The following is a 27,131-nucleotide window of genomic DNA, read 5'->3' as shown; positions in this document are numbered from 1 at the left end:
TTCTGTTAATTCTTTCATTACCTAAGCAAGCATGTACTTAGTCACTAGCATGTTCTCAAATGTTGATCCTTTTCGAGAAACTTGATGCCTTGCTGTTTTCGTGATACAATGCCTTCGCTTCCCTCTTCCTTTTCACTGAGGATATGTATTCCTGCTGTATTACAGAGATGAAGTAAGCATCGCCTGTTCATGTAAGATAAGGGCAACTGACGTAGGCAAAGCTAATTTTTAAAACTTAAGTAGAGCATGCTTTTGTATGTTGACATGTTAGGCTATAATCTGGAATACTGTTTAGTTTTACTTCCTAAAAATGTAAATTAGTGTCTCAGTTCTGATCAACAAACACAAAACAGCCTACCGGTAATGTGACACATATTGTAACTTACTGTATGGCCAAAATGATTTGGCATTAAGAGGTGAATAAATGGAAAATTACATACTGTAGAACGTGACTCATTATGGTCAGAACATACCAGTGAGATAATGAGAGGAGAAGGAAAAAAAAGTGTGAGTCAGGAATTATATCTGTGTAATTCAGATCTTTTGATAGTATTGTAATTATGGCATTTGGACATTACGCTGTGCAAGTAACTGAACCTGGTGGCTGTCCCTGTCAGGCATTCCTTTCACAGCTAGCAAAACTGAAGAACTGGTGTTCAAGTTAATTTTCCTGCTTTTTGCACTTAGTGGCTGAATAGGGAGTATAGACTGAACGGACATGGCTCACAGTTCCCAATTCATCATCCTGACTCCAGTACAGAATCAAGATATTCTGATAACATGGTGTTTGCTTCTGTGTTTCATTTCCTGTACTATGTTTGCTGATGTGCGTGGTCAGTGGTTTGCTTAATTGAGACAAGACACAAGGCAAACTTTCAGATAAAAATTCAGATGAGAAATTTTGTAGATAACTATTACAATTGTGAAGCAGATATTCTGGTGCATGAAGGTTTGTCCTAACTGTATCATTGTTCTAATTAAAGTATGTAACTTCCACCTACCAGCCTTGCTTCTCTGAACCTTAAATCATTTCAGTTGTAACAAAATACCTCTGTCTGAGGTTTATGTTTGTAAATTCAGCATTGCTACTGGAATATGCTGCATCTCCACAGGAGGGCTCTGCTGGCATAGCCATACTGGCACGCACTGTGGGATGCTCGTGGGATTTTTCGCCTGCTCAGTTTCTTTTCCATTTCCTATAGAAAAGTGGATGTTGGAGCTCTTGAGCGCTGCCCTGTGTGTGGTGCAGCAGAGCATTGAAAAGGTGGCTGCTGAGGAACTCCAAACTAGAAAGACAGAAGTGCTCCTCCTGTGCCAGGCCTGCATCTCCTTCCCCTAACATGAAGCAAGATTTGGGTGCTGCTGTTAAAAACAAGTGCATCAAAAAAAAAAAGGCTTTAATTTCGTTTTTATGAGCATACCTTGCAAGCAGTACTTTTTAATAAATGTTTAGAGATTGCCAGTTACCTGTTGTTAATGGGTTGAACTGGGGGAAAAAAAGTATATTCCATGGCAGTGGTACAGTGGAACAGTGAGTTCTGAGAGCTATAATGAAGTTGAAGCTCTGTGGCTATATGGAAATAGAACAGAAAAGATAGAAATGTAAGAGAAGAACTTAAAAAACAGAAAGCATACTAAGCTTGTCAAAAAATGGTATTTTTTTGTTTGGTTTGTTTTTGTGGGGGCAGGAGGCGGTTTGAGGGGTGTTTTTGTTTTGTTTTGAATATTAAATCAAGCTGCCGAAGCCCAAGTGGCAAGAATCGGACTGTTCTCCAGTGTATGCAGTGGAATTAAAATACCTGGAAACCATTAGTACCAATATGTGCTCTTTATATTGCTGAGACCTTATCCTACCCAACAGCAGTGATCATGGCACTGGTGGAGAGAAAAGCAGGAGACGTTTGCTGCGTTAAGAAACTTAAGAACCTTGTCTGCCTTCCTCAGATGCTGAAGTTTCCTTTCTCCCAAGGGACACTGAAGCGATGGCAACATCAAGACATGGTTGCAGCTACTGTGACAAGCAGGAAATCCTGCCTAGTCTCTCAAAACCATGGAATATAGATCCATAGACCTCCTGCAAAACTTCTGAGTGTTTATATTTACATACTTTTATTGTGACTTTAAAATGTAAAGCATCAGAAAGAAGGTCAGACGAGAGTAACCTTGATCAGGTTGTGGTTATGCAAATCATGCTGCTATCTAGCTGGCTTCTTATGCAGCTAAAATACAACTTAGTGGGGTTTTTTTGTTGTTTAAGTTATTTGGCTAGGATGGAAACATTCCCAAGGTTGGCTTCTAACCCACGCAGAATCACAGAATACAGCATCAACTGTCTGAATCATGAATCGGAGGAAAGTAATTCTTCTATTTAAATTAAACAGACTCTGACATGTAAAAACACACAAATAGGTTTTAGGGCATGAAATCAAGGCATTAAGTAATTCTTTTTCTGCTTTAGTTTTTTTTGGCCTGGAGAAGCATAAAACAAATGTTACAAATACTTTTTGACAAACAATATGTTTCAATGCCTTAGTCTTGCCTCTTCTGCATTATACTTGTCACATGAACTGTAGCAAATGAAGCTGGAGATGATAGTTTTCCTACATCTGAGTCATTGATACAACATTTTTTTAGGAAGTGTGCAGTCTTTGGGCTATAAATAATTTTCCCTTAGCATTTTCAAATTTATGATCACACCGTGAGTATGTTGCATGTCAGGCTGTTTTGTGAGACCTTTAACTGCATATGTCTTTTGAGAAGTGGCGCTATCTCTTAAATAAATGTTGTGTCTCAAGTTTGAAGTGCATCATCATTAAGTGAAATGATACTGGGTATGGTTCATATTTGAGACAACATTGAATACCAAGCTTGCTGAAAAAATGTCTTCAGTAATAGCATTAGGATGCGTAGAAATGGAGACTATAACACGTTAGGTAAATGTAGCCTTATACTCGTAGCACATCTTTTCTGCTAATTTGTAAACAAAGAGTGACTCCAGTAAGAACTATTCTGAACTCGTCTGGAAGAACTCATTTTGCAGAGGACAAGATTCTTACTGTTTCTCAATAGCTAGCAGGCTGTGTTCGGCGCTTTTAAAAAAATCTGCCATCATCTGACAGTTACAGATTTTGTGATAAGTGAAACTTTGTATCAACTACGTATTGGTTTCCAGCTTCACTTATTTCTATAATTTTAAAGCATTTACCAAAACTTGACAGAAGTATTTTTCTCTTTGATATAGACAACATTGCTAAATCGTCTGGAACGAATATTTGAAGTCTGTTTTCCTTCCATGCCTGTTCTTGAAGTTGAAGAAGAAATAAATTCCTTGAATCGTTTGTTGGAAGCAGGTGAAAAGCAGATGACAACTGAGGAGACCTCAGGAAATACTGGGTAAGAAGCCACAATGCAACAAACTTAGAATGAAGTAGAAACATGTCTTCTTTGGGAACTTAAAACATATAGCAGTAAGTAATACAAATTAAATTGTTTGCTTCAAGCGTTTTGAAAAACTATCGAGTGAAAATTAGCGATCTAGCAGAATGCTTATTTTCAGTGACTTCACATACCAAAAGTATTTCACTTAGCATATCATCTTGGTCAGCAGCATATCATCTTCTTTTAAGTGATGTCTTTGAGTTAATTGGAACGGGTCTTATTAGTTACACTTGATATAAATTGCTGTATTTATTCTTGTGATGATGAAGTCTTAGCAGGCCTTGTCCTGTCTGCTGTGGACATCATTTTCCAGCAGTAATTCTGAACTATAATTGTTCTAAGAACACTGTGCAATTTTAGTTCCCCTAGGTGTTGTGCTTGGGCATAAGTTTAATTGGAACGTATAAGTCACTTGCTTTAATAACTAGAATAAATACTCAAGGCTGCAAAGCTGTTATTCCCATTGACAACTTGATTTATGATGGCTTGTGTAGGGAACTGATGGACGTGTGGACAGAGCTGCAGGATATCCACGATGCATATGGACTGAGATACCAGTGGGGTGGCTCTCACAGCAACAAAAAGCTTTTGTGCTCCTTGGGAATCGACACAAGAAATATTGTGAGTCTGTCAGTAAAACTTGGTTTCTAAATAAGGGGGCTGCTTTAGATGTAGAATCAAGTGGAAGTCTTTTTGTATGAATACTTGTCTCTTAATTGCATAGATGCATAGACCATATGATAATTTAATATTTTATAAGCCCTGTTAATATTAGAAGTTGCATTAGTTTTTAACCTTTGTGTTACATTTAACATAGTATTTATTCTCTGATATTGTTCTTATACAAGTTGTATAACATTGAAAACATATCGCTGACAGAAACTCTTAAGTAATTTTTTTGTTATTGTTTTATCAGCTCTTTACAGGCAACAAGAAACAGCCTGTTATAGTACCCATGTATGCAGCAGGACTGGTAAGCTTTTTTGGTGTTATTTTTTGTTATAGTTCCAACAACATTATATAATTAAATATATAAAATGACATTAAGCACCAAGTATGCTGAAAGATATTTTTGTAAGTAAGGTTATGGATAAGCATCATTCAAAAGGCTAGAAAAGAATCGTCAAATACACCGTTTTCATTATACGTGCAAGCAGATACTTTTTAATGCAAAAAGTATCGATTTACTTATCTGGCAGAACAGATTATTTATCTAATAAGGTGCCCTAGATAGTCCAAACTCAGTTGAGACATTTTCTAAACAAGAAAAGAATGCAGTAATGTATTGTTGAATTTTGACCATGAAATGTAAGGTATAAATGTAGAAAATGTCTGCTAAAACTTCACACAAGAAACTAGGTGGTTAAATAGTTGTCAAAAATGACAAAGGAACGTTAAAATTAGTCCAAACATCAGTTCACATCAGCAGTTGTGGGAAGCCCTGGCACTAAGATCAGGTGCTTCGAAGAAAGCTTAAGAACTGCTAGATAGTTACAGTATTCCATGAAATGTGTGTAGAAACTTTTCTTAGCACTCTTGAGCATTACTCTTTGTGCAACTGTTTCTCTGACAAACTGTTGATTAATTACTTGATTGCATCTCAATATTCTTAGATCAAGAGGTGCATGGTAATGCTCTGCAGTGTGTTACTGACATATTTATAAAGGACTCACACGTATATATATATTAAACTATTTATGCATACAAGAAGCATTGTATAGCCAGTATTGTTGTGTTGTCTGAAGTGCTAGATAAAAATAGCGAGCATAATTTACTGTAATTACTGTACATTGAAGGAAACTCAAGCAACCTGGTGCAGTAAGACCAACTGTTTTCACTTAAGACCATATTCTGTAATTCCTGTTTGGCATTTCAGACTCTGTGCAATGTCTGTAGTAATAAAAACGTTCAGAAGATAAGTTTTGCCGGTTTTGCTAGTCTGAGCAGAGCAAACGTTCTTTTTTCTGGAAACCTATATGTATATATATATACACACACACACAGATAGGCTTTTGTATGGTCATTCACAAAATGAATATAAAAGGATTAAAGTTTTCTATGTGTTAAGCAAATTTAATCTGTAGGATAATTTTGTAGAGTGACTTCTACAGTCAGTCTCTAGAGCTGTTCTCTTCTGATTCATCAAGGTCAGCTCATGCACTTGTTTGGATGTAGGCATGGTATTCTGATACAGAGAGGTAAAACATTTCATAGCAATTGCGATTTTGTTCCTGTGACACATTTTTGAGCAAGACTGTGTTTGTACGCAACATGTGCAGGTTTTTTTTGCAACAAGTTGTTGTTGCTGATTAATTATCTCCCTAAATTTTATGTATACTTATGCACACAATAAGCTGGATAGAGATGATGGTAGGAGTAAAGTGGCTTTCTGTTGCCACACTGCTTCATGTGTTTCTCAGCTGTTGAAAAGAATTGATTTAACTGGTGGTTAAATTCCGAGCTTCCCATACATGGTGTAAAAACATTTGAGGGGCAGCTGATTTTGGTGATTGGCTTCCTGAAATTATTTTAAGATACACTGGTTGCAAATCCACTGGTTTTATTTGAGGGTTTATTTTCTCATACCTCTTTGTTCTGAGATGGTTTGCATGTCTCGGTGCATATTTTGGTCTTTCTGTAAATCTCTTTCTCACCCTCAATTTTATTCAGGAACACCAGAGACTTCAGAATTTTTTCATAGCACTGTTTAGCTTTGAACAGTTTGTTTAAAAATGTGGTTTTAATTATTTTCTTAATGCTTTTTAATGCATTTATTTCCACATCAATAATTATTTTTCTCGGTATAACTGCAACCTGATAATTTGACTTGTTTCTTCTGAATTATGTAATTGTTGAAATGGAATAAATGCACTTGCCCCTTCCTGAGGGGCCGTTTGATATTTCTGGGATAGTCTACACATAATTGGGAGGAGAAGACATCACATTATCAAGTAACTGTTTCCTCCAGCTTAAATTATATTCTTGAAAGTTGAAAGTGAGCTCTAGCTAAGCACTTGGCTTTCTGTTATTGGATCTGAAATGTTTCTTTGGCCTAAGGAACCAGGATAATTCTCTCCCCTGCCCCATCTCCTTCTGAGTCCTCCTCAATGACAGTGTCCAGAGATGTATGGTTACCCCTAAGCCACTAGTTGAGGATAGTACTACCTAGTAATGTGTTGTCTATTGTTATTGTGGCTGTAGTTCTGGGAATACATATGAGTGTGTGTGTGTGTCTGTGTATGATTTTTTTATTATTTATTTATTTGTTTCTTTATTTAGGGTATGTTAGAGCCTACCAAGGAACCTTTGAAACCAATATCTGCAGCAGAAAAAATAGCTTCAATAGGACAGACACCTCCTGTATCGCCAGAGATGAACACATGTACATCTGATCAGTTCCAGGTAAAAAATAGACAGAGAATGGGGAGGAGAGGAAAAGAAAGAATGAGGGAAACAATGGGGTGCCTTGCCTCTTCCTTCATATTCAAAATATCTAGATGCTGTGTTCAGAGACACCTGTATGTAAAGGGCAGGTGTTCCTTGTATCAGATTGAAGTCCTGCTCTTGGATCTACTTTTCATGTGTGACTGGAAGGGCGTCCCTACAGTAAGACTGTAGTAGTTGATGGCGAGCATTGAAGAGTCCTGATGGATTTTTACTGCTATACAACAAGCTGCTCCAAAAGACAGTGAACATTTACTTCCACAAATTTTAGATGTAACTTTACAATTGTCCTTCCTCTGGCTAACATTTTTCACCTTTGCTTTTTCTGAAGCTTATTGTAGGAATCTGATACAAGATGAGTGCAGAGGAGATTAGGAGTGAGCTTTTGAATTCGAGTAGTTCTGTTTTGTTGTGGTTGTTTTGATATTATGATATTAGAAAACAACTTAAATGCCATGCATGTTGCAATGTGTGTGGTTGGCAACTAGATAACTGCATATGCAGAGACACTCCATTTTCAGTGTCACTGTAGTGGTACTCAGCACATACGCAGAGAGTCAGCTGTGTCCCTCCTGAGTGCATGTCTGGCTTAATCTGCATAGCATCTTTAGTTACCTGCTGTGCTTGTGATTTCTGATTGAAGACATTCCAGAATGAATTATCTGTGTGCTACACCTAACCTTAACATTACGTACTTCTGAGTATAGTGATTTCCTTGCACTCTTTGCTCTGCTATAGTGTAGAGCTCTTAACTTAACATGCTTGTACCGGACGAGAAATATTTTTTGTTGTGGTATAACGGTATGTTGGTGGGCTCAGAACTGAGGTTATATTGTATAGTAATATACATGTTTGGTGACACTTCCTGTGCTGCTTCTCACAAATGCTATAGTGGAACTAAGCAGCTGAACTAGGTATTAGAAAAGGTAACAATAATGATTATTGCAAACAGTCTGAGCTGAAGAAATCACTTGTGGGATATCTACATATGAACAAAGTAGGAAGATTTCACTGGCTTTCTGCAGCATTCAAAGTTCCCTTTTTTTGCAGAGGGGAAAACATAGATTATGACGTACACTAAACACAGTGTAAAGAGCTGCAAGAGCCTAAAGTAGCATCTCTGACATCTGCCATTTTCTCAGTTGTTCGGCAGTTGTAGTGCTGAGTGCTACAAATAAGAACCTCTACTTACCAAAGTCTCCTTTTTTCTTTCTAATTACAAATTTGTACTTTTGGATACTCCTGCAGCAGAATTTCCTATTACTTGTCACAGTTTGTTAATCTACTCAAAAAAGCTTGTTCTGTCCCTCTCAGTTCAATAGTTGTGGTCCATGAATACATAGGAGAAGCTTCTATGCTATCTGTCTGCACTGCTGGCCTTAGGTTATTTTTTCCAAAAATACTAAAATAAGCTTTTGGGAAGAGATGAGTTAGTGCTGTAACCGTTAAGAATGCTAAGAGGCCACAGTTAAGTGACATTCGGAAAGTTTCAAGGCATGAACAATGAATTCTCTGCCTTAGACAACTTGTTTCTTTCTTGGCCTCATCTTCTGTTTATGTTTGGTGGCTTCTGTTTGCTTTTGGCAAAATCCAGCTTCACATTGTGCAGACTGCCTCTTAGGAATATTGCAGGTTGGGCACATCATCTTAATACCACTACAAACTTTGGTAAACATTTCATTAGGAACTGTGTTATGAACATTGACAAATATGCAATGGAAATATTATAGGCAAATTTAGTGGACCCTGAAACTTGTTGTTCTGAACACAGGTAATTTAGGTGCAGCAACATAGGTATCTTTAAGCTGAACTAAGCAATTGGACATGAACTGGGTGCCACTTCTGAATTCCTCCATTTTCAGATGGCAGTGATGGTTGGGTATTCCTATATTAAGAAACTTCAGCATATTGGCTTTCTTGTTGAAAAGAGAGGCTCTGGTTTACAGATTGCTCTGCTTTGCTTAAGGAAAAGAGTTCTCCTTTGTTGAAAGCCTGGCATTTATGGGACTTGTATACAGATCAGTGTCTGTGCATGTACGTGTATGGCTTCCTGCTGAGGGAATAAAGTTTTGGAAGAAAGACTGTGATGATGCAAAAGTAGGAGTGGAAAGAACATTTTTTAAAAACACAGAAATGCCTTCGTACTTTTTTGCTTGTTGGTGAACAGAGGAAAGCATGCAGAGATGTAAAAGAGAGAGCATTAGAATTCAAAAGAATGAGGAAACAATCGGCAGATGAGCTGCAATATTTTTTTCCTGATTATTATATAAACTCTGTATGTTTTGGCCTCCTTCCCTACAGAGGATCTCACTGGGTTGGTTAGGCTTTGGAAATACAGTGGACAAATTTCCATCTGAGCCGTTTAATCTGTAAGGATGAGCTTTTTAAAATGATGATTTCTTGTCTCAAGCAAGTTACATTACTGACTGATCTATCACGTTAGTTTTATTGTATAAAGATGACTTGTGGACTTGTTCTGTTTTATTTTTGAAGGTAGCATCTAAATTCTTCTTTTATCTGTTGTTTATCTTGACAATTGAGGGACTTATTTCTCTGTTCCTCTGTGCTCGTAACTGTAAGGCAGTAAACAAAATGTGAAATAATCCCCTGATTATGGTTGCCTTTAAGCGTGGTGTCTCAAAGGCTTCGCAGGTCTGAAGTAAAGGGCTCTGTCAAGGCACATCAGGTGTAAGAGAATGGCTGCTCAAACAGGCAACCTTTGTGAATCCTGAGACAGGTACCCTGCTCTACTCTGTAGCATCTGCTATAGTGGGCTTCTACACCATAGCCAAGTCTTCAGGCAATGTGATTAAAATACATTCCAGTGCTTGTTTAAAAGGTTGCTGTCTGGAGTTAATGTTGACTGTTTTCTCCTGATTTGATACTATTCTCTGGCTACCATAGTTTTAAAGTTTATTTACCTTTTTTTCATTGGCTTTCTTGCAAAAAGTTCTCTAGATATTTCTGCTCTTTTGGTATAGCTTCAAACATCTTATCTCTGTCTGGGACTATGTTTCTTTGGTAGACCCTAGCAGTAACTTTGTCCCAGCATACACGATAACTTCGGGATTTCTTATCTGCCTAGTTTGCTTGGTGAGTTTTATATTGTAATAGAAATCTGCGGTAACCCAAACCTTTCTAGAAGAAAATTACCAGTAATTCTCTTCTTCAGGTGCCTATTACAGCACATCTGCATGCATGTAAGCTACTGAATTGGAGATCAGGTTATAATAGAAATATGTACCTTACACTTGCTGGCTATTAGGGACTGAACCTTAATTAAACCCCATGGGGTGACAGTCTTTAAAAACACTTTTAATTACATAAGGGACCATCAGGACTTCTAACAATGACAGATGCAAACTACCGTATTATTGGCCACCAGCCAAAGGCTCCATCATGGAACTGCTTTCCAGTTATACATACAAGAAAGATCCAAGAATATATGTAGCTTTGTTGACAGGGTAAGAAAGAAAGATTTGCAGGTAAGAGATACTGCAGAACTTGCTATTCTATCAGATGTGACAGTCGCTTAAAGGTGATGTCTGAGAAAAATAATTTTCAGACTGTTGCAATTTTGCCAATGAATACACAATGAAATGTATTAATTACTTCTGTGTAAACCTTTTTCTGAAATGTTTGTGATGCGCATTTGTGGGATTTATCTAAATATGGATATTATATTTGTATTACAAGTCCTTCTGTTTTTTCCCCCAGCTTTAAGACAGCAAAATGCCTCCTTTTTTTTTTTCCCTTTTGTTTAATTTTCTTTGGGTAATTATTGGCACAGAGACAAACATTTACATTTTACTCCTTTGTATTATAAAAGCTCTTACATAATACCATTCTAAAATTACTATGTGAAAACATCTCTCACTTTTATCAAAGCGAAATATGATGCATTAAAACCAGCAGGCATTTTAGTTCCCTCTTTTTCACTTCCTTAACATTCAGACTAGTACTCTGACAGCTGAGTATACTTTTTCATTTCTATGCCATGTCCTGTAATCGAAGATGGGGGGAGGAGAGCAGTTTGCTCTGATTCTCAATATCCTTCTAGATTGGGCGCTTTTCCTTATAGCATGTTATTAAAATACTGGTTGTAAATGCCATAGTCTAGCAACCTTGCAATCTCTGGAAGACAAAACATAATATTCCCGTTTGCAGGGCATGTTCCCATTGTCTGAGATTTCAATGCTGTGTTCAGGTATAGTGAGACTTCTTAGAGTCGAGGTCACTAGAAACAGAAAACTCCTTGCTGTTTAACTGGCTTTTGCCTCTGCCCTCTCCTTTCACTTTGTTTGCTGTTATACAGAGCAGGGCTTGCCAGCATCCTGTATGGATGGGGTGCTTTACTTGGCACCCCCCTCTTGCAAGTGGTTGAAGTCAGCAGAATGGCCTCATCTCACAGAGCAGACTAATACACGTAGTATATTCTTGGCGATTTGGAGTCGGATCCATCCACCCCCCACCCCCATTTTAGGAAGAATTCATCACGTCCTTTGTCCTTTCCTTGGCAAATTTGAGAATCAAGTTGTCATTAAAGGGAAAAGCTTAGCCAGCCATTGGTACCACCTTTTCCATGCAATTCTGTCACGCTTATCAGTCCTGACTCAGTCTTTTGACAAAAAATGTAGTGGGTGTTTTCCTCGGTAAGTGAGAGTTGGTGGGAAGCTACTTGTTTCAATTTAAGTTCATTTTCCTTAGGGCAGAAAGCTACTAAATTGTCATACCTACCTCCTTTTCTTTTTTTTCTACGAACCTCTTTTAATGTTAATATATTTTAGATGTGAGTAACTTCAAACAAGCTACTGATGACAGTGATCATTACTTCATCAGGTGTAGCTTCCACGCTGCTAACATTGCATTTCCACGCAAGCCATTTCAATGCCAGTAATTTCATTACCAAAGCAAAGTAAAACGTGTAGCATCAGCTCCTGAAGTTCTGTGTAGTTAATGCTGTTCTAGTAGTGCTCAGTACTGGAAATATTTTGGAGTCATTAGATAGGAAAGATTTTTCTAGGCAAGGCATTTACTATAAGTAAATACAGGAATCCCCAGCTCGCTTCATTTTTCTTTCTGTAAACATCGATCACCTAGCAAAAGCCTCTTAGCTTAATTGTACAAAGCTAGCTCAGGTTGCTGCAGTCTTGATTCATGAATCTGCATGTTTTTTCAGTGTTGGGTAGCTGAAAGTTTTAAAAGTACCAAAAAAAAATAAAGCATTATTTTCTACAAAAGCAAAGAGAAGGTATGTCTCAGGCACTGGAAGCTTGACAACTAGTGATGCATTTTCACTAACATGGCAGAGAACTTCCACTGCTTTTCTTCCCAAAGTACGATTGTCCTGTTAGAAGTTGAAGGCACACCCTTTCCCTGTGCTTCCTGATAATTCACTTCACTGAGAAGAGAGCAGAAATGTAACACATAGAAGTAGGAAGACCAGCTTATTTCAGCCATTTGTGATACTGTCCCATCAGTTTGCATCCTGAGAATACAGGAGGACAGTACTTGCAAGTTACACTGCACCCGAACACACTTTCCCTATAAAGCATGGTCCAGCTGCTTGTTTGATTTACCTGTGTGTGTGCAAAAGGCTGAACAAGAGGAAAGGAAAAGGCAAGGATGGGCTTTCAGAAGGAGTCAACATTTCCATGCTCCTCTTGTTCACGCATTGTTACCAGTGGTTTGTTCGCAGATTAGAATGGGTTAAGCATTGAAGCCTAATAAGTCACAGGAATCTTTTTTTTTTTTTTTGAAGGGAGTGAAGTGGGGAGGGTGTTTATAGTTTGTCCCTTACGTGTAGGGATTATGTCTTTTAGAAGCAAAACTAACCACGAGAATCATTGGCTATTTGATGTTAAATAACTGATTTGATGTGTAATCAGGACAAAGCATGGATGTACAGACAGCTTTCACTAATAATCCTATTCTAAACTTTCCCTGTAATTGTGTATACATAATTTTTCATGCAAAATGCCTTGTTTTCCATGAAAGTAATAGTAGTTTAACTTTCAACTGTGCCTTAAGGTTTTTTTTTATCCAATTTGTATGTTTCAGTTAATTTGCAAATCCTGTTTGAGTTAGAAGTTACCTAATCTGTACTGTTCAGAATTTAATGAGACTTACTGTGGTAGAACAAATCTACTTTGAATCTTTAGTGCATATTGTAAAAATACGTGCCTCCCGAAAGTTGGGGCTTGCTCATTTCATTGTTTTTTTTACTATTTAGACACTAAAGAGTCTGTTGTTTGAACTGCTTTGCATTGTTGTAACCTGAACTGACTATAAAATCTGATTTCTGACTTTTCAACTCTAGGAATCTCTACCACCTGTCCAGTTTGACTGGAGTAGCAGTGGCCTTACTAACCCTTTAGATGGTACGTCTCTCCGTAGAGCCGCTAGCACCAGAGCTAGAGATAAGAAAGCTACAAAGTTCAGACAAACATCTATCTGCTGATTATTTTTTTTTTTAAGTACACACACACGCACATATGCAAAAATATATATAATATTTATTTCTTACTCCTAACTTTGGAAATTCAGGCTTTCTTTCTGATTTAACTGTGCCCCTATGTGAAGTATTGTGTAGTCTGAAAAATACTAAGTTAAGTATTATTTTAGATTGCTGCCATATGCTAATGACACAGTGGCAATATTAACACTTCATTATGTATAACTGCAGATTATAATGAAACTCTGAACAAATGATCATTTTAGATTGACAAGTTTTACTTCTTAAAAGTATTTTTCATCAATTAACTATCTCTTTAGACATCCTTTGAATGACAAACCTGTGTATAGTAGCTACTTCAAAGCACAATATTTTAACCACAAACTGTTTGCAAAAGATACACTTCTTGAGCTGAAAGTTTTCAGATTTACAGATAATTTTATATTTCAAAAATGTGATCATCTGTTACCACTTTTGCTTACACTCAAGAGCTAATTATAGATAATATATTAAAGAGGTAGCTACGAACTTATTTGTATCTGTAAATGTATATAGTTATCACATAAAAGACCCTTTACCTATATCTATTTTAATAGCAAAGTGAGTTGTGCCGCTGCCTCCAGTCTCAGAAATGCAAGTGCATGCAAAGGAAATAAAACAAGTTTTGGAAACTTGTTTGATCGACAGACTAAAAACCTGTAAAGAAACTGATACCTTTATGAGGAGCCTGCTAACAGCAATTAATTCATGGCACAAGTTGTTCCAAGCAGACTAAAACAAACCGCATCGCTTACTGCACTGGTGTTGCCTCACAGTGTTGTCAGACCACGTGGGGTGTTGCGAGTTTGGATAGCAATATCATGGTGCTGAAGGAAAGCCTGGATGGACCCTTTTGCTGTTGTCTGGTGTCTTACTACTTCAGTCAATCATCATGCTTTCTTTTTAACAAACAACTTCTTTAAAATGTATCTTGGTTTGATTTCTGTTTTAGTACTAAAGGGGAACAGTATAATTCACCAGTGAGGAACTGGATGTAAGAGTGGCATTTGTTACCCTGTGTTCACACTGCTTTAAGATAAGAATAATCAATAGCTTAAAGCTGCTAAATAAAATTTTAAAGGGTGTTTTTTTTTTTTTTTGTTCTTTGCTGTTTGGGGATCTGCTAAGTCTTCCTGATGAAAGAATGGCTTTCAGTTTCAGCGAGGGGAGAAAAAGCCTGCTGTATTCTAGCTACCAATTGACCTATATATTGTTTCCCTTTAACTTATCACATCTTTCTCTCTGGGTCTTGCTGGTTCTCTTTCATTTTTAGATTGAAATAAATATATCTATTTTAAAGTTACTAGTGTTGATTTCCTTGCTGCATTGTACATGAGGAAATGTGCACTGAATTAAGTTGTTAACATTTTAGAAGGTACAAACTAATACTGTAAGCATTGTTTTCATGTCAATTTTTAAATTGCGTACTGAGTACTAATTATAACTTGCATGTTCAAGTGTGTGTCTTACCCCTTTTTACACATAAACCCCTCCCTTGGCTTACCTTCTATATGGCTGCCTACCAACACGGTCACTGAATTTCAAGCTAGTGGAGGTTCCACTCTTCTGAACCTTGATTTCTTTGGGCCCGTGGATGACAGTAGCTCTAGCAGCACCACCACAATCCCAGGTCAGCAGAGTGTTAAAACCACAACTGTAATATTATAACAACTTATTAAAAGCATGAGCACATCACTTGACTTTCCTATAAACAAGGAGAAATTTTACATTGCGTTTCTCTAAAATGTCTTTCTGCTGCATTTGTCCTTTAATCTGCGTTCTGTTTTCTGATGTTTTGTATCGAGTGCGAAGTATTTAAAAGGTACTGTCAGCTCTGTATTTGTCACATGCTGAAGGAATGAATGGCTCTTACGCTTTTGCAAATAAGATGTTAAAACACTTGTTTCAAATGAAAAGTTTTGAAAGTTAACTATTCTAAGCACTTAAGAAAAATTGAAAAATACTGTAAATGTGGTGATTCCCAAAAAGTGAGGCTTGCTCTCTCTGCTGCATGAGTGTCTCCAAGTTACAGAATTATGATGTTATTTGGAAGTTTTGTGTGAATGTAAAGTTATGGGGCTTAACATATCACAGCCCCGCTGGTATTTGCTACTACCAGGAGGTTGTAAATTTTTTCTTTGTACGCGCTACTAATATTAATCATAAAGTGAAAAAAGTGTTTTAACAGCATTCATAATAGAAAACAAGGATAGTTGCATGTTTGTGGGACATCAGAAGTTCACGAATGTTAAAACTGAAGCACTTTATCTGCAACTTACTCCTTTAAAAGGAGACGAAAACACCACTCTTTCTATTGAATAATATGTGAAAGTAATTGAATTCATATGTCGCATGGTTTGACATGCTCTGATTATTTTGCACGAGCTTGTGAAAACCTACACTTTGAATAAATTTCTGCAGGAATTTAAGGGGACGTTTTGGAGATTTATCCCAGTGCATAGGTGAAGTGGATAAGGCCAAACCCTCTGTCAATACAACGCCTGAAGCCATGATAATCACTTGCTTCATAGGAAGGGGTTTTTTCCTCATAGTGATTTTAATGTAAAAAATAAGTTTTTCAGAGGTTTGGGGTTTTCCCGCATGTCAAATAACCGTGTATCATCATTATTTTTTTTTAGTTTGTTTTTAAAAACCTGCTTTTTTAGTTTTGAAATCTGATCATTGAAGGCAGTTTTATGACATCGGTCATTATCAGATCAAAGATGTCGTGGAGGTGATAGGTAGCAGGTTGAAGATGCTTGAGTCTTAGAGTTTCTTTTGTAAGTGTGTGCAAGCCTATCGACATAAGTCGTCAGTGCCCAGTACATGTACTGCTCGTGCGGTCAGGTACGCTCTTGTGCCCTGACGGTGTGCACACTTGAAGTGATTACTGGAGGATTACTCTGTTAGCCTTTTATTGCCTTTTTTTTTTTTTTTTTTATGTTGTTGTTCTTTCATCAAGTTACAGGTATTATCGCCTTCCCTGGTATGCCCTATAGCCCTATAGTGCCTATTATTGTTTTTTTGGTTTTGGCTTTTCTTTCCTCCTGACTTGTTTCTGGGAAAGTCATTTGTTTCTTGGCTTGCAGCTGGTGTGTTTGTGTGTGTGTTCAGGAGCTTTGTGTGGGGTTTGGTTGGCTAACTTTCCTTCAATATCTCATTAAGGTTTTGCAGTGCTGTCATTAAATAGTTGCTAATCATTTGAATAAAATGGAGAATATGCAACTCTTAAAAGATAACTAAAATTATTGAAACACAAGTTCTTAGATCTTGTGGCTTGAAGAAGAAACTTTTCTCAGAAGTTTGTTCTTTCTCTGAAGACCTTAATTTTACTTACTATAGATCCACACTGTATTCTTCTCAGTCTGATTTAATCAGTAGCCAAAATCACTGGTTATTAAAATTTGCGTTCTATGTCAGGAACAGGGAGCTACATTTTTCTAGTGTTTTCCTAGAGATGTAGTATTGTTTTATTTTTCATGTTGATAGTTAAAGATAAATGTAGCTGAGTAAGAGGTGCCTAAAGAACATTAAAGTGAGCAGTGACATTGCACTACAATGGAAATGAATTCAGGACCTTAAATGTGTGAATATCTAAATGATGTAACTTATAAGGTTGCATTTAACATTTGTTGCAGAGTTGCATGTCAAAGGACTCCTTGTTTCAGTTAGTTTTACAATTTGTACCTTAATGGGATTTCACAGGCTTCTGCAAGTCAAAATGTATTTCTTCAAGTCTTCCTCTCCCTGTTTGAAAGTGCATATTTTATGGAATAGCTGGGCTTTTTCCTGTTTCCAAGTTCTGTAAACATCTGACAATATTGAAAGTCTTGGTATACTGGTCTCAGGAAGGTATATATTTTGATGTTTTGCTGAAACTGGATGAAATTAACTTTGAAAATCCAGACTTTAAAAAAGTAGCTTAAAAGGAGAACTGATGAATTTCTAATCAACTCATATTAAATGGAGCAAATCTCCACCCTCCTACACCCTCCCCCAGCTCCTGCAGCTTAACCCAATGATTTTCTTTATTTTGCTTTTTGGTCAGCTTAGCTTCCCAACAATGAAAGAGTACTTAACTTGTGCACAAATGATGTATGGTCGAGACACTGCTTGGGGAGAGCTCATGCAAAGCAGGTATGAGGATTATTAACCTCATCTGTTTGTGCCCTTAGTACTGCAGTTACTGGGTGGAAAAGGCAGGACAATAAGCACAGGCGTTTTTTTTTAATTTTGTAATCTTTCAGTGTTTCAGGAGTACTTCTAAAAGTGTCTTGATCCAGGCAAGTAAACTGGGTAAAATCATCAGCACATCAGTGTATAAATGCTGATTTTATATTAGGTAGCTGCATGGGACCATTGTGTCCCAAGTATTTGCAACGTTTGTTCTGCAGCAGTATGAAATGCTTCTGTGTTGTCCAAACCAGCTGGCACTCATGTTAGACTTGTTTAGAACACAGCTGTCTGTAAAACATGATGCCTCTGTACAAAAATTCTATGCTGTATTAAAAAAATATTTATAATTGTGGATGGCGCATATGCACACTTCATTTAAACCCACGAAGCATAAAATAGCTGAAACTGTAACTAGAAGAATATCACCAATTTAAAATGCTTCTGAGAAGCAAAATATGTTGTAACAGTCTTTCCTCTTGATCTATTTTGATAATTCTAATTCCTAGAGGATTTTTTAAAGAAAACATACTTAATATCTGGAAATTCTACAGCTACTTCCTACTGAGATGTGATGCTTTATATTAAATAGGTAGAATTTCATCCATACATATGTATTTTTTTGAACGCAGGTTTCCATTGTTTGCATTGTTTTCGGAATGACTTCTGCTTATAAAATTTGAAATTCAGTCGCAGCGTATATGATGTCAGAATTCAGCGTCTGACTTAAGGTACCTGAAACTACAAAATCAAAGCCGAAACATCCAGTTACTTGATGCTTATAAATACTTGAAAAATTAAAAGGGAGCATAGACTAAACGTTTTGGTAGTGTTATACATATTAGTATGTAATTTTTTTCAATGCCATTCCACTTGTATGTATCATAAAAGCTGCTTTTCCTCACTTCAAAAATTTTTAACACAACCTCTTGTGAAAAGCAAGATACTAAATGCACTCTAATGCATGCCAGTGTTGTGTGTAGCCCCTTGTTAAAGAGCTGGTCCCTGTTTACATGCAGTGTTCTTTTAGTACAAACAATTGAGTTGAAGTAATTGAAACAATCAATTTTAACACAGCTGACACTTTTACAGGTGTTTCACTCTAAAAGGTAAATCAAATCGATTTTGTTCACTCTTAGACTGAGACCTTGTATGCCAGACTTGATCCAGTGTGGGTGTGTTTTGTAGTACAACTATAAAAGCTACTGAAAAAAGGTGGGGAGAGGAATGTGCTTTAGAAATGCAGACATGTTCTGTCATGTATCTTGAAATTATAAATGATTCAGATGTTTACAGAAAGCAGTCTCTAGCAAGTTGGTCTGTGGCTAATTATGGCTATACTTAGTCCAACCATCACTGATTATTGTTTTATACTATAAGGTGTGGATCCTGAGTTGTATGAATTGACAACCTCAAAACTGGAAACTTCCAATGCAAGCAACAGAGTGACGGATGCGTTTGCAAGACTCATGTCGACGGTGGAGAAGGCAAGCACGTCCACAAGGTAAATGCTGTTTGTTGTGCTTTCTTCTTTTTCTAAGGGTGGCGCGAAATCTGAGCAGTGAATGTGTATGCTGGTTTAGGTCAGAAGTTCTTGAATGGTCAAAAGATTTAAATTTAATAGGTTTAAGTATGAAATTCACAGTACTGTAGTTCACATTTGAAATTATCATAGAATTATCTCTAGAATAAGATGGGAAACAGTTTATGAGCTGAAAAGAAAAAAAGATAACCAGGACATAAGTTGAAAAGCTAGAGCCAAAGATTGAACTGTAGGAAGAGCCTTTCTGAAGAACAGAACTGATGGCTAAGAATGGTAGGGTAAGCTGAACCACGCAGCTTAGTGACCTGTGACTTCGTCAGAAGACTCTGCTGTGTCCTCTGTGCAATTTATAGATACAGAATGTTCCACAAGTAAAATGATAAAACTGACTAATGATTATGACAATACTTGTTCCTTCCCGTATATTTCTAGCACCTGTCAAAACTTCAGTGACCAAACATCATTTTGGTATTGCGAGTTAAGTAATGAGCATGTAGTTGGTTAGGAAGTCCTTTCTGCTTCGTGGATCTCATGTGAAGTTCTGTGGTACTTTTTTAATAGGTAGTCTGTGTAAAAGGCTTTAGATGTCAGATGTCTTCCTTGAAGTCTGGCCTGTTGAATGGTACAGAACAGTCTCTGCACTTATAAGCTTGTATTCTTTGGGTTAATTTTTTGAGTTGTGTATCTTAGCAGTAGGATTCTGGACTGTATTAACATGTAATTGATGTCTGTGCCCATTAAAGAATTGCTGAGTGATTCTTACCAAATAAAATGTTTTTATTGTTGAGGAAGTGCATGCCTCAACATGCAACGAGTCCTAGTTGCTTTGCTACTAAGAGATAGTAATGTAGGCCTCACTCATAAGTGAGCTTCAGGGTTTATTCAGCACTCTGAAATTGAATAAATGCATTTCCATGCAGCGTAGCACTTAGAGAGGAGGCACGGTTGAGGAGAGTTGCGGCAAATGGAGTGATTTGTAATGGTGGGACATAGCTGGCTTTCTTAAAGTGACGAAAAGTAGTTTTCAAGAGCTCTTCTAAAACATATTCTTTCATTGAGAAAACTGTCTTGCTGGTTTTCCTGTAGTGAAAATGTTCAAAATGAACACTGAATAAAAAAGATGAACAAGCCATGAAATTTCAAAGGAGAACCAGTAGAGGGAACACCACACTTTAATGCTGATTTTTGTGTCTCAGCTTTTGGATTGCCTCGTTTTTCTGTCCATGGAATGCATATACTCTTTCTGAAGATACACTAGTAGGAAGGTTTGACTTTCGCTAATTAGAAAACATAGTTACAGTTGAAATATTTTTGTACTATATTCTAAGTCTAATTTAAAAGTATCCACAAATTCACAGCAGGACAGACAAACTCCAAATGTATCTTGATTATTTATTTCATCTCCATCATAGCTTTGTACGGGCTTGCTTGCTTTAAGATGTCTTAGCTTCCTTTTTCTAAATGAATGTTGATCTTCATTTTTCTGTATTGTTGTTTTTTGAAATGAGGGGGTTGCGTTTTTTCCAATGCTTCCATGGTGCACTTGAAGGCTTTACTTGCAATGTTAAAGCTCTTTATTCAGACATCAGAGTTCTTCCCTCATTCTGGAGAGCATTGCTTACTGATAGGAAGGAAGAGGTTCTAGATCTGTGCTGTAGCAATGGGTCAGACTGTAGGAAGAGGCTGGGGACCTCAGACTTGGCGATTAAGTTCAGACACAAGGATTAGTGGTTTTAAAGCAGCTATTTTCAGTGTTCAGTACATTTTGTACGTTTTTGTCAGCTCTGAATTTTGAAAATTTGAAGTGTTTTTTATTTTTTTATTTCATGCTGTCTAAAAGAAAAAGCAGTCTGGTTTTCTGTTTTTCAAGCTAGAAACCTTCAGAGGTATGAGAAGGTCTTAGCAGTATGCTAAATATGTTGCAGTATGTTAGCTTTTTCTAGTAAAATTGTTTTTTCTCTTGACTTTTTTATTCTTCTGTAATGAACTGGAGACTCTCAAATCAGAGTGACTGGGTGCAGCCAGCTCAACAAGGGTGACGTTCATGCACCAACCTGGAAATACAGACTATTAGCCATTCATGATAACTGATTAGGGAAGATGTGGCCAGTGTCAACTTGAGTTGTGCTAAGGCTATCTCATGTCTGCCTGCAACTTGTCTGAACTCAGGATCTTTGAGGATAAAGCTTAGAGTGGAAAAATACTGTTCAGCTGTAGGAATCCATGTGAAGTCATCTTTGTCTGAAATAGCCCCATCTTTTGCTTGGAAACCCACCTCTTGAAGCTGGAAAGTCAGTTTCTGAGAAGGAGTGTTGGGAGAGGAGAGGAAACTTCCTCCTCAGCGTGAGCCTGAAACCTTGACGGCAGCAGTAAGTGTTGAAGGTCAGGGATCCAGTACAGCATTCCACTGAGAGAGACTGTGCAGCCTCGCATGGTTCCATATAATTGGCAGAGATCAAAAGTTTATCTGCTGTCTTTTTGAAGGAAATCAGAGCACTGATACCTTCCCAAGAAGTGGCCAAAACTGTCATTTAAACTGGAAATACTCCTTGTGGGTGGTGTTGGATGGAACAGGCTGACTCTTAATTACAGAGTGATTTTTTAAAGTGCATTTCTCTAATCAACTTATTGTTGCTCTTAGAGCCTGGCCTTGCTGGTGCTATCCACAAAAGCCGTTGCAAACATGAGAGATGACTGAAGTCCTGAAAGACTGAACACTGCAGGAAGGGGTTGGAATGCAAAACAGAACAGAGAGGTGTGAGTGACGCATCAACAAAGCATTCCCTATTTCGTACTGGATTTTCTTCCAACAGCTTTCCTGCCTGTCAGTCTGGCTAATTTCTTGCAGCTTAGTGTTAACATGCCTTTGGAAAGGATACTTTGTGCCAACAGGTAGAGGGACTTGCAATTAAATGGTTGGGTAAGGGCATCCACTCTGTCTTGGGAGGAACTGTAGCCTAGTGCAAGAGAAGAGATGGATGGTGGCAAAGTGTTCTGTAGTTTTAATATCTGAATAGACAGGGACCCTGTTTTGAGCCAGGATTGGGTATTTTAATGGTTTAGTAACCAAAAGTTCTGATTGCAAAGCAGACAGAGGTAGTACAGCTGCCAGTGACAGTCCACTTGGGTGTCCATTCTGTAAGCCACAGTAGCTAGAAATTAGAGTGCATGAGTAGAAGCTCTGTCACAGCCCCTGTGCACAGACCAAGGTTTAGCAAAAGAATCTCTAGACAGTGGGAGCATCTTCAGCAAACGTGGTGACTGAAATTAATGCAGCTGATACAGTTTTTTCTCTTGCCTCTATCAAAGGCTACAAGGATGGTGAGGGGACTGGAGCATCTCCACTACGAGGAGAGGTTGAGGGAACTGGGCTTGTTCAGCCTGAAGAAGAGAAGGCTGCGAGGGGACCTTATAAATGCCTACAAATATCTGAAGGGTGGGTGTCAGGAGGATGGGGCCAAGCTCTTTTCAGTGGTGCCCAGTGACAGGACAAGGGGTAATGGGCACAAACTGAGGCACAGGAAGTTCCGTCTGAACATGAGGAGGAACTTCTTCCCTCTGAGGGTGACGGAGCACTGGAACAGGCTGCCCAGGGAGGTTGTGGAGTCTCCTTCTCTGGAGATATTCAAGACCCGCCTGGACAAGGTCCTGTGCAGCCTGCTGTAGGTGACCCTGCTTCGGCGGGGGCGTTGGACTAGATGACCCACAGAGGTCCCTTCCAACCCCTACTATTCTGTGATTCTGTGATTCTGTGAAAAGGCATCACAGTTATTAGGCCATTTGGTAACTTTTAAGGGTTAGAACAGCCAGCAGTCTTTTAAGTTTAGAGAGTTAGTGAACAATTCTTTAGGATTTGCCCTGGTGGTATTTGCTGCTGAAGGTGCTGTTACCCAGAAAGGGTACTTGCAGTGTCCAGTTTTATTGTCTTCTGGAGCAACATGCCCCTCTCCATTGAGAAACAGAGACTTTAGGCTGTCTCATCCCTCTGCACTGAGAGAATTTACAAAGCAGGTTTTGAACCTCATAACAGTTGTAGATACAATCACTTGGTGACTTGGTCCTACTTAAATAACGTTTGCTGTGTCAGTGTGTTAGCTTGTCTTTCTTGATAGATACTTTTTACAGAGCACATTAAGTAGATAAATTATTGCAAGGGGCCTCCAGCCAGGAGGGGAGCATTCAGTAATCGGGTGAGATTCACATCTGACTCTGCTCACTGGTGTGCCTGTTCTGCAGTGGTGTTGCAGAGACCAGCTAGTACAGCAAGAGCAGTAGCATTGTCCTGTGATAAAGGTCCTGCATATGACCACCAAATAAGATGCAGCACTGCCTCTGGGACCCAGCAGTGCCATTTCTTAGCATGCCACAGTTGAGCAGAGGAGGAAGAGGCATATAAATAGCAAGGAGCGTATGAGCTCCTTCTCCGTGCCTGATTAACAATTACAGGAACTCCTTTTGATGCAGATCTCTGAGTCAGCCCTCTTCCTTTTGGCTTCCTCTGTCACACACTCCTTTGTTAGCTCTAAGTCCTTGATCACCAGGAGTTTGTACCTTTAAGAGGCTTGTGGTAAGTGATTACTAATAGTGGCACCAGATACTGATAACGGTGGTGGGTGACAACCACATTTCAACAGCTCAGAGACAGTCCTTCGAGTGCAAACAGAGCTGACTGTGAAGTTGTTAGGGAAGGAGGTACATACTGGCTCTGTCCTTCTTCCTTCAGTAAATCCAGCACACAGCTTTGTTTATCCTCCAGAATTTGGTAATCTGCCTAGTCAGTGGCTCATGAAATTCCACTGCAGCAGAGAAAAGAAAATATTGCTATTCTAGTGAAGGAAAGTCAGATTTAGTATCTAGGCTGCCTCATCTAGAGATCTTTCATCAAGTGGAGATTTCAAGTAGCAAACAAAAGTGATAGTTCAGTGTCAACACAATGATCAGTGATGTCAAGGATGAGTTTGACTCCAGCTCTTTTTTTTTTTTTTTCCCCTTCTCCTAGCTAAGAAATTCTGAGGCTGCTGCTGAAGCAAACACGTAGCCCCTTGCTTTCCCCTGATCTCTGATCAGTTCAGGAAACAATCCTGATGGGTGCTGACAAATGAAAATATAAGTACATGCTGCTTTGTGATCAGATTGGTGATTGTGCTCTCATGGGCTCAGTTTAAAGTTTATAGCTAAGACAAAATATAGAAAGGAAATTTCTGAAGTGTTCTAGGGAGAGGCAGTTTGTTCGGTTCAAGCCTTTTGTGTCAGTTTTTTGCCCCAAGGTTGGGGGAGCTTATTTAGCTAGAATTTCTAATGTCATTACAGGGTGTAGCAGGTGCTTTTTTTGGAACTGGAATAATGTTTGATGGAAAACTAAGTATTTCTTGTTAATAGGCAGTGTTCTTCAAAGATAAGCCAGATGTCTGTAAAGTGTGGATGTTTAGGCAGCGAAGGGGAGGGGGTCTTCTGTAGCAGTCTGAGCCAAGCTTCATTTTACTTAGGAAATGTGAGGTTTTTTGCATAATAGTGAGAACCAAGCAACATGGGATTCAGACCTCTTTATTCATTTGCATTCAGTAATGCTTGTGAATAATGCAAAAGGCAGAGTAAACACCAGTGATTCCCAAACTCCTGTATGTGTCATGGCTACACATACTACTGCACTTCAAAGCAAGTAGCTACAAGTTTTGAGCCACCTTTTGCTGCTGATGAGCCCTGGGGGAACAAAGGGTTTGTGGATCACAATCTAGAGCGGTATGATGTAGAATCTGAGTACGGTCGTGTTGGAAACCCAGCATAAGTATCTTCTTTTTATTTTAAAAGAATTAAGAAGTAAGTTAGAGACTTCTTAATGTCCTTTTTAAAATTTTTCCATTTTATTTTGAAAGATTATAGTGGATTTAGGTAGTTTAGAACTAATACTCCTATTGTCTTATCCCTAGTATATGGGCGTGGTTGTTTCTTCAAGTGAGTAGTCCCAGAATGGCGCACTGGAACCTGCATCCATAAGCATCTGAATAGGAAATCTTTTTTTTCCTTATTGTAAGAATATTCAGGAACATTTTGCTGACTTTCTGTGTTTAACATTTTGTTAGTAGGCAGGCAAGTATTATACCATTAGACTACCTTCAAGTTGCTTACAGAAGTGTCTGTCAGTGGGAGACAAACTGCCAGAACATTGCTTCAATCAGTGGTTCTTTCAGTGATCCAAGGGATATCAGGTACTGGATTAATGCACTTTGTTTTTTTCTTCTCAACAGGAAGCCTAAAAAGGAAGAACATCTTAGTGAAGAGGCTGCCAAGGTGATTTCTAGCCTTCCTGACTTAACTTTCATGCATGCCAAGGTGTTGATGTTCCCAGCCACATTAACACCTTCAACAAGCTGCCAAGAAAAGGTAGACTAAAGTGATGTGAATTGGACGTTTTCTATTGATTTTTTTTTTCTTCCCTCTGTGGGTCATAAAAAGCAATCTTGCTTTAATTAAAAAAAAATCAAGTTCAGATGATTTGTTGGTAAGCAGCACTAGAAAGGTATACATAGTAATGTATATTTATTTACATACTGGAGTCCTAAATTTATATTAGAGAAAAATGTAAATAATTGGGGGTGAATCTTTTTGAAGATCTATTCTTTTTTGTTGTGCTGGGGTGTATACATTTATGTCTTTGTGAAATACACTGGTGGTGTCCTTCTTACAAAACTTTAAAAAGTTTTTTAAAAAAAAAAATCCTAGAAACACAGAGTGAAAACTTCAATCTTCACAATCTGTGAAGTCCCCCTTAAAGGTTTTCAGATTGCATTGAGCATCTTTTTCTTTCCTGCATATATTAAAATACTTCTTGCTGGAAAAAACCCAAAAGATTACCTTGTCCCTTTGCAGGTTTTCAGTTATTGTTGTTTCTTTAAATCCCAGTAATTCCTTTTGCGTTTTAACAAGCTTAAGATGCGTTTTTCCTTTTCTTCTCCCCCGTCCCCTCCCCCTGTTTGATTGTTTGGCTGATCTTAAACTTCAATAGTATGGCTCTGTCACTATATTGCCTTTTGAAAGGTATGCTGTCAGTAACTTCATGTTCCAGTTATGGATCGCTGTCTAAACACTTGATTTTTTGGGGTCATTAGAAGGTTGTCTGCTTTTAATCAGTTTGATTTGGAAAAGAAGGACCAAAACTATATGAATGTCTTACAATGAAATTTACCTGTTAAAAAATTTTATGTTCTGTTGTACCACTATTCCTGTTTGATTTTGCACAGTGTAAAATGACATAATCATAGATTGCTATGGTTTTAGGCTGTATATACAGTAAAAACTATGGGTTGTAAATGTCTGGGGAAATTCCTATGGAAAAAAGAGAGCTATGTAGAAGAACCTCTAAAAAGGTCAATGTGCATGCCCAAGGTCTTTTGAGATTTAAGTGTGTAAATTTCCTTTTAGCTTACACAAAATAAAATAATTTAAAAGATATTTATGTATATAGTCTGCTATCTTTTTATACAAAATTTATACTTTTTCACATTTCTGTTGATGGTAAAATCGATGCACTGCATTAAGAGTTCAACCTTCTAATTTGTGTTGCGCAGTCCCACAAAACACACCTGTCAGGGCCCTGCAGAAGGAGAAGCAGACTGCTCTTTAATTGTCCTGTCTCTTTGAACCTGTTGTGATGTAGTCTTTTATTTCTGTCTCTGACTTGCCGTCTGGCTTGTAGGGTGATGTGGCTCAAGTCATGTCGGTATTTTGGGTTACAGACTTCTTCAGAGTAATTGGCAATACTCAGCTGTAAGAAACACAAATTATGGTGAGGTGAGAAAGGACAACTGGTTTTGCCTATTTCTTGGCTAGAAATAAAAAATGTAAACGTAGCATTTGCTTAAGTTTCCTAACGTGTTAGCTTCCACTGTAGCTCTTTGAGGATCCTCTTCAGAGGATATCGGTGGCCTGTCTGCAGCTAAGGCATGCTCTGGGTGCTGATTATTACTTGAGGGTGCTTTGCTTGGGCATAGACTCGCCATGTCTAACCTTTACTGTGTGCACAGCTCACTTTACTGTGCATAC

At 38.0% G+C, this 27,131-nt stretch overlaps 1 protein-coding gene across 2 annotated transcripts in view; it reads left to right on the top strand.

Annotated features, from left to right (window-relative positions):
- Positions 1 to 26,517, top strand: part of AFTPH (aftiphilin) — a 48,572-nt gene extending 22,055 nt beyond the window's left edge. The window contains exons 3-10 of one of the 2 annotated variants that reach the window (XM_075413329.1): positions 3,242 to 3,393; positions 3,933 to 4,059; positions 4,355 to 4,411; positions 6,718 to 6,840; positions 13,202 to 13,262; positions 14,922 to 15,005; positions 18,929 to 19,052; positions 25,337 to 26,517. In XM_075413329.1, the coding sequence (XP_075269444.1) occupies positions 3,242 to 3,393; positions 3,933 to 4,059; positions 4,355 to 4,411; positions 6,718 to 6,840; positions 13,202 to 13,262; positions 14,922 to 15,005; positions 18,929 to 19,052; positions 25,337 to 25,481 (873 nt within the window). In that variant the 3' untranslated portion in view covers positions 25,482 to 26,517. The remainder of the gene's footprint in view (positions 1 to 3,241; positions 3,394 to 3,932; positions 4,060 to 4,354; positions 4,412 to 6,717; positions 6,841 to 13,201; positions 13,263 to 14,921; positions 15,006 to 18,928; positions 19,053 to 25,336) is intronic. The other variant, XM_075413330.1, reaches the window with a different exon arrangement.
- The last annotated feature ends 614 nt before the right edge of the window (positions 26,518 to 27,131 follow it).

The sequence above is a fragment of the Opisthocomus hoazin genome, chromosome 2 (assembly GCF_030867145.1).
Source record: "Opisthocomus hoazin isolate bOpiHoa1 chromosome 2, bOpiHoa1.hap1, whole genome shotgun sequence".
Lineage (NCBI taxonomy): Eukaryota > Metazoa > Chordata > Aves > Opisthocomiformes > Opisthocomidae > Opisthocomus > Opisthocomus hoazin.
Note: the sequence above shows the minus strand (reverse complement) of the source record. Positions and strands in the feature narration are given on the sequence as shown.